Here is an 18,046-nt window from a genome sequence, read left to right as displayed (position 1 = left end):
CCATTCTAAAGATAAAATATTTCCTGAAAGACTGAAGAACATCAGCATGTGATTTTGTTCTTTCTATAATAAGTAAGAATAATACTTAATTTCATGCTTCCCTTTTCAAGTTCATAAAAGTATGTAAGCCTTCACAGATGCGTAACATTTGCTTTTGGCCCACGTACAAGCAAATGAAACTTCAAATCAGAGAGTAACTTTTGCTGAATATTTTTCCATATATAAAGACAAGCAATTGAAAGAAAATGGCAATTTAATTCCAGACTTTACCAACTGGCATCAGATATAAATTAAGACCCTTAATTTTGGAACAGCAACAAATTTTTAGATTTTGGACAAGTCGGATATTTATTCATGTCAAAGTGAATAAGTAATAAACATTTTTGCATTATTTTGCCAAATAAAAGTCAAAACACGAAGTGGACATGAACTGACACCCATCTACTAAACAGACAGTTTTTCTATACATTTTACCAAGCAAACAAACATGCCCTAAGGAACACTATGAGAAAGTGACTGTTACCAGTATAATTGAGAGCTGTTCACATTTTCTGACAAATTATCCAAGTAATTTGAATTAATGCCACAATCTGCATAGACAAAATGCAAACAATTTTGTCCCAAATAATAAATTATTTTCTTTTTTTTTTCTCATTTGGTGATCTTTCCCCTCAAAAAACGTTTCATTGTGATAAGGCAGAATCCAAGGCTTCCAAAGGTCTCGTGATTAAGTTCATAGCTTTGCATGAATGGAGAAAGAACAATGGGAAAATGACAACAGAAATCAAAATTAAGAAAAAAGTCGACTTCATTTTATTTAACTTTGAAAAAGTCAGTAGGAAACTAGGATACTGTCAGTCAAGAAGATGAAATAAAGTGAGAAGGACTTTACAGTGTAAGACAGATGCCTCTTGGCAGAAAAATATATTAAAGTATTTATGGACAGTGCATTCAAAACATAACAAATATTAAATACTGAAATGTGACACTATGCATGCCAAATAACTAGACTTTTCATCATAGTGCCATTTTCACTCATTGAAAATCTGATGGGCTGCAGATTGCTTTCTTTATTCTTTCATCTGAAAAATCAAAGCAAGCATGCAAGTGCCATCTTAATCTTGGGAAATTAAGAGTAAGATTTTCTTAATTTAATTTAGTCCATTCCAATTTTTAACAGGCCTCAAAGTTATTTTAATGCATAGGGGCCTCATAACTAACATAAATCCTACACACATAAGACATTCTTCAGGCCAAAGAATCCCAAGCCAGACAGATTATTAACACTTTCACCTTATTTCCTTCATGATGGGAGAACATTTGTTTGTACAAGGACCACTCTGTAGCTGCCATCATGTCCCAACACTACTGAGTTTTTCTGACAGAATAAAGCAATGCAATTCAGGGGAGTCCAAGCAGAGACATCACACAGCTCTGCTGTCAACTATATGGGTTGTCTTGAAGAGAAAACCATGAAAGAACCTTTTATGGCACATGAGCTGCAACCTCCCCAAGAAAAAAAAAAACAGACTCAAAAGTGACAGAGGAAAAGATCATGACAAGCCATGTAAAGAAAGAAAAACTAAGAAATCCAGTATTTTATACAGACTGCAAACATACAACTCTGTGCTGAAGTTTTTATAAATTAAACCAGATCTCTTGTTCCCTAGAAGTCCAGGAAAGCTGGGTTTTTCCCAAAGCACATTTGTTTCATCTAAGTGAAGTTATTGGTACCCACACAACTGTCAATATTCAGACACTGGCATGTGCAATCCAAAGGCCACAGAGGGAAACTGTCGCAGACATTTCTCCACAGAAATCCTTTCTTTCGGATTTCTGTGTCTTCGGGAGGCCAGAGGCCTCCGAAGACAAGGTAAACAATTATTATCAGCTGCTGGGGAATGCAACAGGGGCACCTATTTTGATTGGTGATTGGTTCATGTTTTATGTTTATAATTAAGGGCCAATCACCAGTGCAAGCCAGAGGACTGAGTCCTTGGCCACAGCTTTGTTGTGGATTCTTTTCTATCTATGTCTAGCTAGCCTAGCTGCTCTGCAAACCTCTCTCCTTATTCTTTCTAGTATAACTATAATGTATTATATCATATATTAATAAATTCAGCCTTCTGATTCAAGAAACAAGATTCACTGTCTCTCTCTCACCAGCTGCGCCCGCTCAGGCGCAGTAATAGGAAACAAGGCAAATTGCTCCTGGAGGTAGCTGGTGCCTGCTCTGCAGAGGGGACAGGTGATTACCACTGATTCACGAGCTACAACAAGCATTCTCTTAAAAACATATCTCAAATCCAAGAAGGCCACAGGTCTTCCTAACAGCACTGTACTTCCAGAGCCACCTTGCATGGGAGGCACACCAGATTTTAAAGGCTGGCATCTGAGTGAGAAGTTGTTTTTCCAGTGCTGTCATCTAGCCAAGAGGAAACATGGCTGTGAGTGTGGCACAAAGGGGATGACAAAAAGAGGTGGTAGGTATAAAATCAAATGCTGTCCTCTACCATACAGGATCTTCATTTTTTATCTCTATTATCCACACAAAATAATATTATTAATTACCTTATTAAGACATTTTTCAAAGCTGCAAAACTTAACAGCTAAGAGGTTACAGAGGAAAGACAGGGAAAAGAGCTAAATATTGACTAAATGCCTGAGAAATTCAAGACATGTGTTCTGAGCTATTATACACTGAACCCAATCCAATAATAGTTAAAAACCTCAGGCTCAGGTGTGCTTGAAAGCCTGTAATTCAAGAGGAGACCCTGCCTGATTTAACAGCAGTGGGAATGTCTAGTAATGTTAACAATGCAAGAGTATAAGGCTATTGAGTATGACATCCTGGGCAGGAATGAGTAGACATTATATTCCACTTCTTGCAAAAATACAGACACTTATTGGAGCTGTGCATGCCAAACACGTCTATATTACTTGATCAATATTGACTCAGACAATATTTTGTATGGATATTGCACATAATAACTAAAACTCCAAGTCCCTCAAAACTATTATTGCCCGGTGGATTACAAGCTAGACAAGCAGAGATAAAAAGAGCTGCCATATTAATTTAACAATGCAACACTTTGGTTCTTTGTATTGTTTTCATGACATACAAAAGCCTATTGAGCACTGAAAAAACCACAGTAAGTTAGACCAAGAAAGTGATATGTCATTTTTAGAGGTCCAAATTTACCTGTGCAGTTTATCTCCTTTACTCAATTGATTTCTCCCTCTCTCTCACTTACATACTCTCCAGCATATCTGGCACCACCTTGAAAGAATTGCAATCTTTTAAGTCTCCTGCATTGTCCTTAAGGACCAGGTGTGATATGATTTCTTTTAGCTGGGTTACACTGAAATAATCTCACCCAAAATTTTTAAATTGAAAAGTAAAATGTCCAGCATTAGGAAGCCCCTCAGACACATTGAAATCAAGAAGGAACCAAGAAAAACATATCCAAGTGATGACCTAAACTAGAACCATATTGTTTTGAGAGGTCCACAGCTGTAAGCAATGGGATAGTTACAACACTCTAATTCATGCTGGGGTTTGTGCCACATCTCCTCCTTCTTAACTCTGTCCTGGCTGTATCAAGAGCTCACTTTGGACCATGCCAGCACCCAGCCTACATAAACCACTGCCTGCTAGTGAGGTCAGCAGTACCCAGCAAATGCCCCATGTTCTGACACCATCACGTACAATTCACAGAAGCTGTTTTGCCTACCCAGCAACCTGAGGTTACAGTGCTCAACAGCCTGCACCTCATCTAGGGGCTGTTGAGGACAGAGGATTTTTTCCTTCAGTCCAGAACAAATTACAACAGGTAACTCCACTACTTTGATGAAAACAATACAGCTTTAAATTCAACTAATAAATTAGGTTATAACTGAATAATAACATTTTTTACCCTTAATCCGTTTAAAGATGCTCAATAATCTTGGCAGGAATGTTTATGAGAAATTAACACATACCATGAAATGTGGGTATTATAAAATGTAACAGGTAAGAAAATAGAAAAAAATGCTTGCATCACTAAGTCTAGCCCTGTGAATTTTGTAACACAACTCCTCTACGAGTAATTTTAATCTGCAGCCAAAAAGCTGCAGTTGGTGCTTGTGCTTCAGCCTCCTACCTCAGTTATTTAAGTCTCTGCTCTCCATAGCTCTTACTGAGACAAAAAAGTTCTAACATCTAAACTATTCTTTTCTTTGCTTCAGGCTACTATTCCATGCTTTACCATCTTTTGAGAACAAATAATTCCCTTCCTTCATTTATATTATTACCTTGAAGTTATTTATAGCCAGTGCCCACATCCCTTGAGCTCTCTGTTATAGGCTATAAATATAGCTCCCTTAATCCCTTTTCATATGTTTTATCCTCTAGTATTTATATCAGATTTGTAATCTTTATATTTTCTTTTCATTTTAAACTCTTTGGACCACAGCTACAGACACGATTGCATAAAAGTGGGGAAACAAAAAAATTGTTCATTTTAAATATGATCTGTTTATATTGCTATAATTGTGAACACACGAGTGATGATTGAAATGCATAAACTACTGTAATTGCTTTAATCTCCCAATACTTTTAAAATTAGTTATTTTGAATTTAAAATTTCTAATGTTTTTTATTAGCAAAAATTATTCTAGCCTAATGCGAGCCATGTATGTAATTCTAAAAGAAAAAGGGGAAAGAGATATTCTTTCCTCATATTTTCTTCAAGAAATTATATCCCCCATTAACAGCCACAACTGAGCCAATTTCTGTTTAAACTTGATTTGTTTTAATCTTAGACATTTAGGGAACAAATTAAGTTTGATGCAAACTGATTTTTTAAGATGCAGTTATGAGCTTTGAAGTCTAATTGCATGCATTCTTTGAAATACAAAAGCATAAAATATTCTTTCAAAGGGTTAACAAGATGGTGACTGAAAAGGGTTTTACTGGGGCTGTGACACTTGGTACCAGTGAAGGATTTGGTGCACAGACTTATCTGGACTTGCAAAACCTCCTTCACAAGGTGTCTCACTGGAATTTGTGCCCTGTTCTCTAACTTTATGGGAAGTCACAGGAACTCCATAGCTGATCAGAAATGGTTTTAAGGATGAAAAGCAGAAGGGAAATAAATATTCTTTTTGAATTTCAGAAAAGGTTGATAGTGCAGTGAGGCAACAGTAATTGCTATTTTAAAAGAGGTCTGGAAAGAAGAATAATGGAAAAAAGATTGATTGGACTAAAACCACAGATAAAACAAATCTCTTCAGGATATTTCATGGAAGGCTCTGAGGAATGCCAGAGGTCCTAATAAAGCTTTGTGATATGGAAACAAAATACAAAAGTTCACTCATTTTTTGCATTTGCACAGTAATTTCAACTGGGAGGAATGAGCTGAATATACCTTACTGTGCTTCATTAACCTTAATATAACCTTAAAAACAGATGGCTGTCATTGCAGACAGCTCAGTGACAACATGTGGTCAATGTACAGCAAGATCCAAAACTTAAAAGTGCTGAAAGCAGGATAAAAGTAAGTTTCCATATTCATCAATGAGGCTTTGCCACTGGGATTATTCCAGTTCTGTTATCCCATCTCAAAGGAAGCCATGCCAGAAACAGGAAAACACTAATTGGATTTAAGATGATTAAGAGCTTGGGAAGACTTCCATAAGTAGAAAGAATCTGATTTTCATTTGCGCTACTATGCTTTTTCTGCATGGAACAGATACTATTTATATCCACCTAAACATCCATCCATCTATACTGGAAGAGGAAAACCATATTAGAAATGAGAATTATTTGCATAACTATGGGCCTTCTAGGGGAGTGCAAGTAAGGGTTACATAAAAACAAAGCAGATTTAGTGCAGAAATGTAAGATTAATGTGTACAGCCTTCTTCCTGCAGAAAGTAACTACTGTCTTTCAGGTAGACTTTTTAATTGCATTCAGGATCATGAAGTTTAAGCATCTGACCATGTTATCTAAGGAGAAAGATGAATTTTCTTCTCTCTACTGAGGGTTTGGACAATTAGTCAAGCACCACCTCCTGAGAGCTGGACACAACACGTTATTTCCTACAAGACTGTCACTAACTAATGCTTCTAGTTCCCCCCACTGGGGGCACAGTATGTGACTGTCACCAGCTCAGATGTACAGACTTTCACAGCAAAGCAACAGCAGTGAACAATTTCTCTCCTTTCAGATCTGGCATCTTCTACTCTGGCTGTTACTGTGGAGAGCTCAGTCGTTTTGAAGGGTTCTGATCCAAAAAATGTCTGTACAGCCTTGTGCCAGCCATGAGACTCAAACTGTGCCTTCAACTAGAAACTGCACTCAGTAAGAAATTTATAGCAACAACTGGGAAAATTATATGGTCCTTTGATCTGTGTTTGCTAACATGTCAGCCTGTCAGTCAGTTATTTTGTGGTTTCGGTTTACATTGGGAAGTATTCGATAACAGTACCTAAGTAGCAACCAGGAAACAGCATCAGGCAAAGGAAAAGTTTTTCTCCCACAACTTGAATTCTACTGATTTTCAGATTGTCTAGGGAATCTAAGGACATACAAAAGCACACTTAAGTTACAAAACTAGAAGACAGGAAGGACTCCAGTGGGAGAATGTTTGGCAAAACATTTTCTTTACAAATAAAAAATGGACCAGAAATTGAGTGCAAGAGCAATGAAGGTCTTCCTGGAACAGACACTGCACTGGTTCCAGTATATTCAGTTTTGGTGGAGGTTGCTAAGGTAAACAGAGATAAAATACTCTACTTAATGCAAAACAATGTACATTTTTAGGGTATTTTCCTTTCACTTCAACAGATAAAATGTACCCTGTGGATGATGAAAGACAAGTTATTGACAGCTTCACAGGGACAAAATTAGCAGAAATTATACTTAATGGTAAAGTGCTATGTAGTTCACTGGAGTTTAACAACGTGTTAATTAAGTGTGAAATTTTAGGCTCTGTCCTGCAAAATGCTGAGAAAACCAAGGTGAAATCTCCAGAAGATTTCCCAGGCAGCAGGTTAAATATACTTTGAGGCCACTGTACGCCACAGCTAAAGCTGAGAGGAATGTTTGTGCCTCCCTTCCCCACTCGTGGCCCCTCTGACCCCAAGGATGATGCCTTCCTTCCCCACACTGCAGCACCCACTGTAGTGGTATGGGGGGCATGGCCCCTATCATGTTTTTAACCAAGATTAGCTCTTCATTCCACCAGCCCCAATGGACACATGAATACCCATGCTGGCACAAGTGATGTGACCTTCCAGCAGAAGAATGAGGGCCCAGAAGAAAGGAAGAGTCCAAATTTCTACACTCATGTCTTTCTGAGTCTGCAGGACAACACTAAAGACTATTTGGGTGCTAACATTTTAAAACCAGCCATGCACCTAGATCTCCTAAGCACTACCAGGACAGACCCGTAATAGTATTCCCTAGAAGAAATAACAAAGACAAATAACAAAGTCATTATGAATAAATTTCTGAGGTCTTGGGAACAAACATGTTCTGCTGCACACCTTTGGGTGCCTGCAGATGAAGAACAGCAGACTCAGATGAGGAGGTTTATGGAATGTGTGTCTGCCTCTGGTGGGCTACTAGGCCTGCAGAAGGAAAACCACTTTGCCTCAGGCATTCATTCAAGCCTACCCCAACTAATTTGTTAAACCCAGAGTTCCCAAAACTTTTATTTTTAACAGGTTTAAATATAGCCATACCAGAGTGTCCTTAGTGAGGAGAGGCAGAGTAAGACTGGTGATAAGGCAATATATATATATAAAAATATATAAATATATATATTTGTAAATGCATGCCAGTAGATATGTAGATATGCATGACCAGTAACCAGAGAGAAGCATTCTTTCTTAGATAAGGTTTAAAAATTTTAGCCCAAGGGTAATTTTTTTCTAAATATTTCCATTTCTAACCATACATTTTCTAAACAAAATAGCTGTGTCAATATTAGTATCCTTAATCATTCACAGCATCACCATTGCTTAATTCAGCTACATTAGCACTCCTTTACTTCTTCGCCTATGTCCTTTGGATTTTGGCATTTGCAATTTCCCCTCTTAGTAAGTTCTCCAGATGCCTCCATTATCACCCTGTATACACTGGCACAAGAAGAAAAAGAACAAACAAACCAGAAAATCAGCACAGAGCTCAGAAGATTGCTTACTAGGTCAAGAAGAAAAGGCAGGGCAGGAATGGTGCAGCTGACACAGGGATGGAAATTTTTGGCAAAGCTCTGCTGAGATTGTTCTGCAGGTTCTCCAGGAAAACTGAGCTACATTTGGAGGAAAGGAGTTCAGGATGGTGAGATGCAGCAGAATTTGCAGTATGTGCATCAACAAAATCTGTGTCCTATACTGCTCCTTCTCACAAACCTCATTCTCAGACCAAGAAAACAGAAAAAGAATGTCACAATGGCAAGAGAAATCCCTGAATACTAGCTTATGTGTCATTACAAGAGTAACACAGCCCTGGGTTGTTTTTAAAAACAACCTGGGTTGTTGATTCTAAAATATTCATACTTTCCCATGTATTCTTTATGATGGCATTAGAGATTTCTTTGACAGAAACTTCTCTCATCTCAGTTGATTTCCTTCTTAACTGTTTCCAACTATATTTTTCCTGTGTTCATGGACAGTTAGAACTGTGCTTCAAAATCCCCTGGTTTCCACCTCCCACATAGTTCTCTTACATCTCCAGAGCCTTTCCCACCCTCCCTCACAACAGCATTTTAACATAGGAAGTGCTTGTATAGCTCATTTCTGCCCTACTACTCCATTTATAAAATTCCTTCATCATTTCTTCTAACCTTTCTCTTCCGCCAGTCCTTCTTTCATACTCCTTGAGAAAACCTAAGTAAAACTTATTCCTATTCCTATGGAATAGGAATAATTCATATGGAATTATTACTGTGATAACTACTGACAATGCTTAATAGGAACAATAAAGTTTTCTTCCTCTTCTGAAATAGATCCTATAGGAAAAAACAGTGACAGCAAACAAAAGCACACAAACTTTCAGATGTGTGCATGGGAAGGAGTGGATGTTTCTTTGGAGTCTGGAGCCGTTTTGAGCATACACACGACACAGGCTGGAGAGCCACCAGATCAAGGTAAAATGCTCTCCTGAATTTAGGTCTCACTGGATTTCAGCAGCTGCTGTGCAAGGATTTTTAGGATGCGCCTTCTGAAGCATCCTAGAAATTTCTATATAGTCCTTTAACATTATGTGCCTACATGAAATAAGTATATGCTAATATGAAGAGACTAAAATTATGAATACTGATGATTTTCCTTTTGTTATTTCTAATACCATTCTGTGCCTCATCTAGGTATTTTATTTTATGATTCTTTGTTATATTGCAACACATATTCTTTTAAGCACTTCAGAACTTCAAGGTCAAATTCAAATCAGAATATAAAAAATTTGAAGAGTTCAGGAGTTTTCCATTTTTCTGTCTGTAAAAAAAAGACTTGACAAGGCTTAGGAAAAATACACATTTTCAACCAGGATATTTATCTAGAGATTAAGCAAGTGGATGTAGAGAAGTAAGAACTTACTGTCTCTGCAAAAACTGGAGTTATGAGCAGGTAAATAAAAAGGCCAACACTAAGATTTTACTAAATGAGTACAAAACTCCATAAAGAGTTTTGTGAGATTAAGCACTAACAGTCTGTTTTCCCTGCTTTCTCTCATACTGTTGCTGCACAACACCAACAAGGAGGGGGCCTTGGGCACCAAGAAAGAAAAAGGAAACTTGGATTAAGAACAGAAACAATTGGGGGAAATTATTAAATTAACATTAAGCCTGCTCATTATTCCATTCCAGACTTCACTGAAATCGAATAACTGTGGTTCCTCCCTGTGGCATGCATACCTTTGACCACAGGGCTCATGAAAGAGGAACAACAGTCTTTGATTGTAAAAACATGATTTATATATTTGACATTTTCAAAGAATTCATTCCGTTACTTCTCTTGTCTCCCTTTGATGATATTCAGTCTTATTACTAGGAAGAACATGTTATCATTAAAATAAAGCAACCTGCATTTTTAGCACATTCATCTGCAGAAGGCCTGAATTCCTGGAGCTCATCATGTTTGTATACTCCACAAGCTGGAAGGAGTTTACAACCATGAGACATCGAACAAATAAAACAGATGTGTTGGCTATGCTCAGATTATACTAAATGCCAAAGTACCTTTACAGTCATGCAGAGAACTGCCAGGCTGACAAAAAGAAAATGAGCTGCTTATTATACAATGGGAGTTAAAGCAGCACTGGTTCAACCATGCAGAGGCTTCCACCGATTTTGCAAGCCTTTTTCCACCAGTAACATTTTAAAGTAGAACAAATCAGGTGCCCCCTGATTACACACAAAATCTGCACGAAGACAGAAACATGCCATTTATTTAGAGCAGAAAGCTAAAAGAGAAGGAATTCATTAGATAATTATAATCCTTTAATATTTCCCTTTTTTGTCAGCTGCCTGCTTCCTGAGCAAGAACTGCAGCAGAGACTGCTCTGACACCCAGCTGAAGATTTGCTACTTTCCTATTTTTGCTGCTCTTTACTAAACTGCCACTAAAAGCTAAAAGCTTCCTCCTAGTTTTACACACACAAACATAAAAATCTCAGCCAACTTCCTTAGGAGAGAACAAGCCTCACTGTGTTCTTGAACAACAACTCTGCTTTAGGTTTAAAGTTTTTCTACTGAGAAGAAATGTGTGTGTAGCAATCGTGAAGAACACTTGAATAAAATCTGTCAAATTGCTGAAGCTTCCTGTAATGCCCTGTGAAAATCACATAGAAGGCTACTTGTACAGCAGATATCACTTTTATGTAACAAAACTAGATGGGTCCATTTTGGAGGAGCTTTGTGCATATGTGACATGTTCACACTGAACATGGAGCTTGACAGAGCCGACCTCTAAAAATAGCACCTGGTTATCCTTGTTCTCATCAGCAGCCACAAGCTTGTCTCAGCTCTGTCATTTGGTGCATCAATCTGGCACCCCTCTCCCTCCTCCACAACAGATAGAAGCAGTGGTACCCTGAGGTATTTTGTTGTAGGAGAGGTAAGATGTTTGCATCTGCTGCGAGCACACATTTTAAACAATATCCCTGCCCCTCAGCAGGCAGTTATCATGTTGTTTTGGCAGCAGGAAGGAATCTGTGGTTTTTCTTGAATGTTGCTCTTCTTTATTTAAACTACCAGAAATAAAGCAAAAATGACAGAATGCTCTGTCTATAAATAATCATTCCGGTGTACAGTTATATTAGGAGGTAACTCAGATGGCATGATAACGCCTAACAGGCTAATCTTAGACCTGTAATGCCATAAGATGAAAATAACTAGGCTAAGAATAACTGACCCAGAGGAGTCAGCCTGTTAAAGAGAACCACAGAACAGGGCATTTTAGATTTTCATGTGTTTAACAATAATATCTGCCGACTGGTTTCTCTATGGTATTTCTTACCCAGCATTCTTACCCATCTCTCTACCCCCCACCAGTAGTTGGGAAAGGTTAAAATGCATCAACATCTGAAATCTCCCCCATCATCTACACCAAAACCTGAAACGAATGTGCATATTTTGCAGACTGTCTATTCTGCTGTCTCCCAGCTTTTGGTTTCTCTGCAAAGACAGTGCAGAAGAGAGGGGCTGGGCATTCAGCACAGAAACATGGGTCTGGCAGTAGAAGAATTACAAGCGTTCCACATATCGAGTGCAACCCTAATGAACTAAATGTATTCTGCTCATCGTTTTGTAGAAGGGAAGACTGGCTGGGGCTGTGTGTTTGAGTGCAGTGCAAACCAATACATGTTATAAAGCCAAACAGCTAAAGCAATAAAGGACTGAAGTAAAAAGCTGTTTTCCAATAAAGAGATTCAGTTCAACACGCTGAAGAGAGGGGAGCTAGTGTCCTAGCACCAGTACCAGAGAGCACCTGTACTAAATGCAGTGTTTAATGGTCTCAAAAAAGCACTGAAAGGGGGTTTGAAGTAATCTTTTGCATAGTTTTTTATTTACTTTCCAGCTTTTCTAACTTGCTATTCTTGTCAGTCTTGTACTTTGAATTTCAGGCTTTTTTCACAACCTATAAATATACCTCCTAATATAAAGCAAGACCATCAGCTAACCACATAGCATCAGAAGCTACAACTGGAATAAAAAAAAAAAAAAAACAAACCAAAAACAAAAGTAGGAAAAGGCAATGTTATAGCATTAGTTCTTACAGCATTAGACACATGAAATTGGAAACATCGGTCTGTCTTCAATGTCGTCTCAAACGCAAAACAGAAAAAGCAGCTTACTTCCATTTTCCCATGTTTTTGTTCAACTGAATTCACAACCAATGTTTTTCCCAGCATACATTGCAGGGCAAAGCCTTTACTCAAAATCAGTGAGACTGTAACTACATATAACCTGCAGGTCTATGTTGCTTGTTTCTTCTCTTTTTATTAACTGTATATGGTTAAGGCCTTACACTTCCCTAAAAATTAATAAAAACACTTCTGCTATTACTATGAAGAACCAGGTTACCTTATACCTTGCCTTTACAAAAGGCATGGAAAAAGCCACGCTGGTTGTTATCCAGAACTTCCCTATACTGAATTTCCACACTCAATTTTTTTCATTACTCTGAAGAGAACCCCAAAACTCAGCACATCTATTCTCATTCTTTCTGCTCTCTCCGAAATGTTAGTGCCTGAAACACCATCAATGAAACATTTGGTATCTGTAAGAAGTTTATGGTACCTGATTGAGATACACAAATATGTCAAGTTTTTAATGAGTATCAGAGCAAAACTTTAAATGAACTTGCTTTCTGCAGGTTATCCACAGGAAAAGGTGAGCAAGTAAAGGTTTTGTTCAGGAAAAAAAAAGAAGAAAAATATGGGAGGGCAAATATCAAAGAACTTTCCCTGAAGGCAATATAAATGCATGTGTAAAGCAAACCCCATGTATACAAGGTCATGCAGACACATGACAGAGACAACATACAGGACAAACTGTGCACACTGGGGTTTACTGAGGGAAGATTGCTCATGAGCTCCTGCCAACCCACGTACGGCACGATGCATGCAGCAGTAATTCTGTCATTTATATTCAAGTGACACAGTTTGCATTTCCTGACTGGTGCAGAGAATAAACATTCACTACATCCACTTGCGACACCTGTGAAATTGAAGGTATTTTACAAGCCTGTAGGTAGGTGAAGCCAATCAAATTAATCATTCTGAACCATTACATCCCCTCTAGAACAGTTTTGCTCTATCGATTCCTGGTCCTGACAGGTATCATTTACTGTGTTTCACAGAAGGATTAGCTGACATAAGCAGGATTGTGTAACTTGCTCAGGTCACCTGTCAACCCATTGACAAGCCAAGCTTTAAGCTCACTATCTCCTTGAACTCTGATTTTTCAGCGGAACAGCTTTGGGCAGGAAGCAGAGGATGTCTCATCCAATAAAAACCAAGGTGGAATTCAGGCAGGGTACTGCAAGGCTGTACATCAAGATATGGCCAATGGGGAGGACTTAACAACCTTACCCTCTGAAAAACCACTATTGTCTATTAAATCACCAAAAGCTGGCAGGACTTCCTGAAGTCCCACATCAACAGATACCAGGATTGGGTAGGTCCTTCCTTCTCCTTCACATAAGTACCATCTATTTAAGAAATATAGTCCTGCATTGGTTATTATAAACCACATTTTAATGAGTGTTTTTCCCATGGACTGCGTTGCACCAAATGCTTTTTTGCAAGAACTTTCTGTTTATTACTTGTACTGTGAAAAGATCAGAGGTCATGAGCCAGAGGCTGAATGTTAGGATCCACTGTGGCATTGCACACACATGGAAATTGAGTCTTTTTTGTGTAAAGTAAAAGGGACAGAATAGATAAATAATTCCAGGTAAATAAGAGGCTTTAGACCCCAGATTTATTTTGTAAATGTGAAGTTAAAATAACTATGGTACCAAATAAGAATACATCAACATAATTTTCTCACATAAAGATGCACAGCACTTGCTGCTGCATTTTAGAGCAACAGTACCATATGGAAGACTTTAGTTCTGCCTTGTAAAGACAGCTGAAATGCTCTCTGCAGTAAGGTGTAGGTGTCTGCAAATTACACAGCTTCTTAGTCAGTGCCGATCTAGATTGCTCCATTCATAATTAGACTTTTGATTGGTACCTATCCAGATCATCTCATTCATAGTATGACTTACAAGCAAGGATGGAGACAGACAGGCAAGGCAGTAATTGAGGGAATACCAGCAGAACTGATTCTCATGTTAAAGTATTTCCTATGCCTGCTCTTGTCAGAAATTTCTTAGACATTTTGTTTTGCAAATCCAATACATTGACCAGTGAACTTGTCCTCTTTGGGGGATCTCTCCAGCCCAGCTTAAAATCAGTTGCATAATATATGTGCATTGTATCTGCATACCAGCAAACCTAAAAATCTGACTGTTCTTGTCTGTTTTAAGTTATTCTTGAAGTCTCTGGAGCAAGCACATGAAGGGTGCAAAGCACAAACTTTTATGGATCTGTTATTTTCTTCACTACATGCTACTTTTTAACCTTAGTATAAATCACGTGCATTTAAGTGAAGATAACTTTAAAGTTAAGGGCATTGTGAAAAGGAAAATTCAAATGACTGTTTCTGGCTTCTCCAAATGCTAGGGCATACTGTCACACCCTAGCTATTTCTTTCTTCCCTACATGCATCATAAATGGAAAGAATGAAAAGTTACCAGAACTGATCCTGCAAGACGCTGAACGTGCGGGAGATGGAGGTAACCAAGAGCAGCACCAGGCTTTGAGGTTTCATGTGACATGAACTGAAACTGCAGACTATGTATAATGTCAATTACTTGTCATCTAGTTGCATATTTTAAAGGCCAACTGAAACACAGAGGAATACTTTATGTTCCACAGAATATATATATACTTACACATCTTTTATCTGCATAATGTTATTAAATAAGATTTTGTAGGGATTGTTTTTAGTCTAAACCCCCCCCCCCTTACTCCATTTGGCACTACAGGGGAAACTGTGTATATTATATGGACTTACCTAATGTACTATCAGATACAAATCAACAGTTATATGATATTCTTATTTCCAATGAAGACAAGCAGAGCTATAAACTTACAGAAAATCACCTTATTTTCTTGAGTTTCAAATGGAAAAATTGCTATTAGTTGGCAGTTAAAGGGTAGCATAGGGAGATAAACTCCCCAATTTTTCACTTGTGAACCATTTATTTCAACTTGACTTAGTACTAAAAAAAAACCAACAGCAACAACAAAAAAAAAGCAGAACAGTAGGGAGAGGACACAGTCAGCCTTACCTCTAACCAATTTAAAAGCACTGGACACCTGTTGAGCTGTTTAGGAAAACTGAGGAAATGCAATGAAGCAAAGCAACAATTCTTGAACAAGAGGTTGACACTGTAGATGGCTTTACAGAAGAACTGTAACACTTCCAGGAAAGCTTTTGCTCTTACCCACAGTCTTTGCTAGAGCTTTGCTGTTCATAATTTTAAATGTGCCTTCACGTGATTTGTGTCCCTGACAAAAGAGCTGAAATTGGTGATCAACAACCTAAAATAGTATGTAAGAACGGAACACTAGTAAAACTTTTAGCTCTTATTCTACAAAGCAGGAAAATAAACAGTTTAAAAAAAACCAGACATAGGCTCAACAGGTGTACTGAAAGAGGTAATATGTGAAGAGAGGTATGGTCCACACATATAATTATCTTTAGAAACTGAGGTCATTCAAGTTTTGGGAAAAAAGAAAAAGAAAAAGAAAAAGAAAAAGAAAAAGAAAAAGAAAAAGAAAAAGAAAAAGAAAAAGAAAAAGAAAAAGAAAAAGGAAAAAGAAAAAGAAGTAAAGGGGGCACAACTAAGATTAAAATAAATGCAAATAATTAATCCTGTATTCCACATATGGATCTTCTATAAAACTAACACTTCCTGAAAAACAAAGTAAGAAACCTAGGCTGAAATAGATATAAACCAGAAAACACTGTGTCTTAACAGAAAAAAGTTTCATCCCAATGAAAACTGTACTGGAATTAACTTTAGGAGAGAATAGGCAAGGGTAGACAACCTGAAATGTTGACATTTTTAGCCCATCTAAATTGAATGGCAATGATTCTTCCAAGTTAATTTATCCTCAGTAGCAGGTCTCAAACACAGCTAGGAAGGAAACTAGAAACAGAGGGGTAGCTGTGAGGAAACACACATGAGGAAACATGCAGTGTTCTTTCTGAGCAGCTTTGAAATACCTTCATGAAAAAACACATCCAATTTACATCTCAGTGAGCTCTTACCTGAAACTAGCATTGCCAGGTTCACAAATATTTTTAAAGGAACAAAATAAACCATGCAGTTTAAAGACATTTTGCAGTAGCACTGTAATGCAAAGAGAAAGGTATTGGTATAAAGCCCCCTTCATATGCAAACTAGAGAAAAGGAAGCTCACAGAAAGAGCGAATCCTGTTTACAACAGATATACGACTAGAATTGCTTATGAGGGGCTCTAAATGCAGCCTCCTGACAAGGTCTGTCCGGGAAGCCTCTCCCTGTGAACAAGCCTCTACCATGAGCCCCATTTTGCAATCACGCAACAAAACAAACAAGGAAACCCAAACTCGACTCCAGTTGCGAGCATGTTGCTGCGTCTGGAAAGCAGCACACCAAAGGAGACAAACTCCTCGCAAAAGCAGCAGCAGCTGCAATCTGAAATACTTCCAGAATTATATAACAACAACTTGGATAAAGCCCACAAAAATTAAGTCACTTCTTGAAAGGAAGGGTGTTTACTTGTCATGCCAGGCTGTATGTCCCCGGTCAGCCACTCAAGTCTAAGGCACGGAGCTGTCTCTTACCTGAGCTGATCATACTGTGCATTCTTTGCTGAGCCAAGAGCTGTTCACGTCCAGAAACCCCATCTGAGGAAAAACACGATTCACTCTCGTAAATTGTCTGCAGCATATTCCAACTGGTCTGCACTTCAGCTACACAAGAGACTCATCACTGCACTTGCACATAGGCGTCGGGCACGACCCTCTGCGGTCCTACCTCCTTCAGCGAGGGTCGTAAGATAATATGCTTCGGCAATTAGCAGTGTTTAAGCATTTGCACAAGTATCTATGAGGAGAAGGAGAAGCCCAGACCCGCCGTCGGCAGCCCCCGCCCGCAGGCAGGGAGCCGTGAGCGTGCGGGGGGCTGAGCGCTGCCGACTTGGAGCAGTTGCGTTCGGGCAGCCAGCGGCAGGTGGAGGAAGAAATGAAGAAATATCTCTGCGCTTTGGGCTTCTTGGCAGGGCGGGGAGGGGGGGAACTGCCTCTAACAAACTATCAAACGGAATAAGCCACCTTTCCAGGCACGGGGAGCCGCGGAGGGTTTAACCGAGCTGACCCCAGCCCAGCCCCGCGCTGCCGTGCCCGCGCCCCTCTCGCTGCCGGCCGGCCGTCCCTCGGCCAGGCGGCTGGCGAAGTTGGCGGGAGCAGCAGCGACAACTCATTTGCATTTGAATTGACACCCTCGTGGCCCAGCGGCGGCAGAAATAGAACAATGGCCGGCCTGAGCCAAAAATAGGTCAAGCATGGCCGGGTGATTGGAGCCTGCATTAATGCGTTTAAAAATACCACAGCAAACACAGCTGTCCAGTCTCCGTCTTTCAAACTGCCGCCCGTCCTCTGCGCGCCGCCCGGCCTCGGGCTCAATTAACCCCTTCCCCCTGCCCAGTGCCACTGGGGACACGCCAGGGAGGAGGCAGCAGTGGGGACAGGGACGGTCCCCGCCCGGGACTTGCGCCCCTCTCCCTCCTCGCCCTCCCCCGCGGAGTGTTTTGTGCACAGAGAGCAAAACGCCACGGCCTCTGCCCGTATCGGTCCTAAAATAACGCAGGGAGGTTTTGCTGGCGATGTGGTTTCTGCCTCGCCCACGCGCAGCCATCCTGCTGTTCTATTTTTGCTGCCCGTTTCTCTGGCTACGCCA

At 39.3% G+C, this 18,046-nt stretch overlaps 1 protein-coding gene across 1 annotated transcript in view; it reads right to left on the bottom strand.

Moving 5' to 3' along the window:
• Positions 1 to 17,306, bottom strand: part of HDAC9 (histone deacetylase 9) — a 274,618-nt gene extending 257,312 nt beyond the window's left edge. The window contains exons 1-2 of the mRNA XM_058801306.1: positions 17,126 to 17,306; positions 16,933 to 16,995 (exon numbers count right to left, since the gene is read on the bottom strand). Coding sequence (XP_058657289.1) covers positions 16,933 to 16,954 — 22 coding nt within the window. The 5' untranslated portion in view covers positions 16,955 to 16,995; positions 17,126 to 17,306. The remainder of the gene's footprint in view (positions 1 to 16,932; positions 16,996 to 17,125) is intronic.
• Between the last annotated feature and the right edge of the window lie 740 nt (positions 17,307 to 18,046).

This window comes from Ammospiza caudacuta, chromosome 1 (genome assembly GCF_027887145.1).
Source record: "Ammospiza caudacuta isolate bAmmCau1 chromosome 1, bAmmCau1.pri, whole genome shotgun sequence".
NCBI classification, from domain to species: domain Eukaryota; kingdom Metazoa; phylum Chordata; class Aves; order Passeriformes; family Passerellidae; genus Ammospiza; species Ammospiza caudacuta.
The sequence above is the reverse complement of the archived record's forward strand: the minus strand, read 5'-3'. Positions and strand labels throughout refer to the sequence as shown.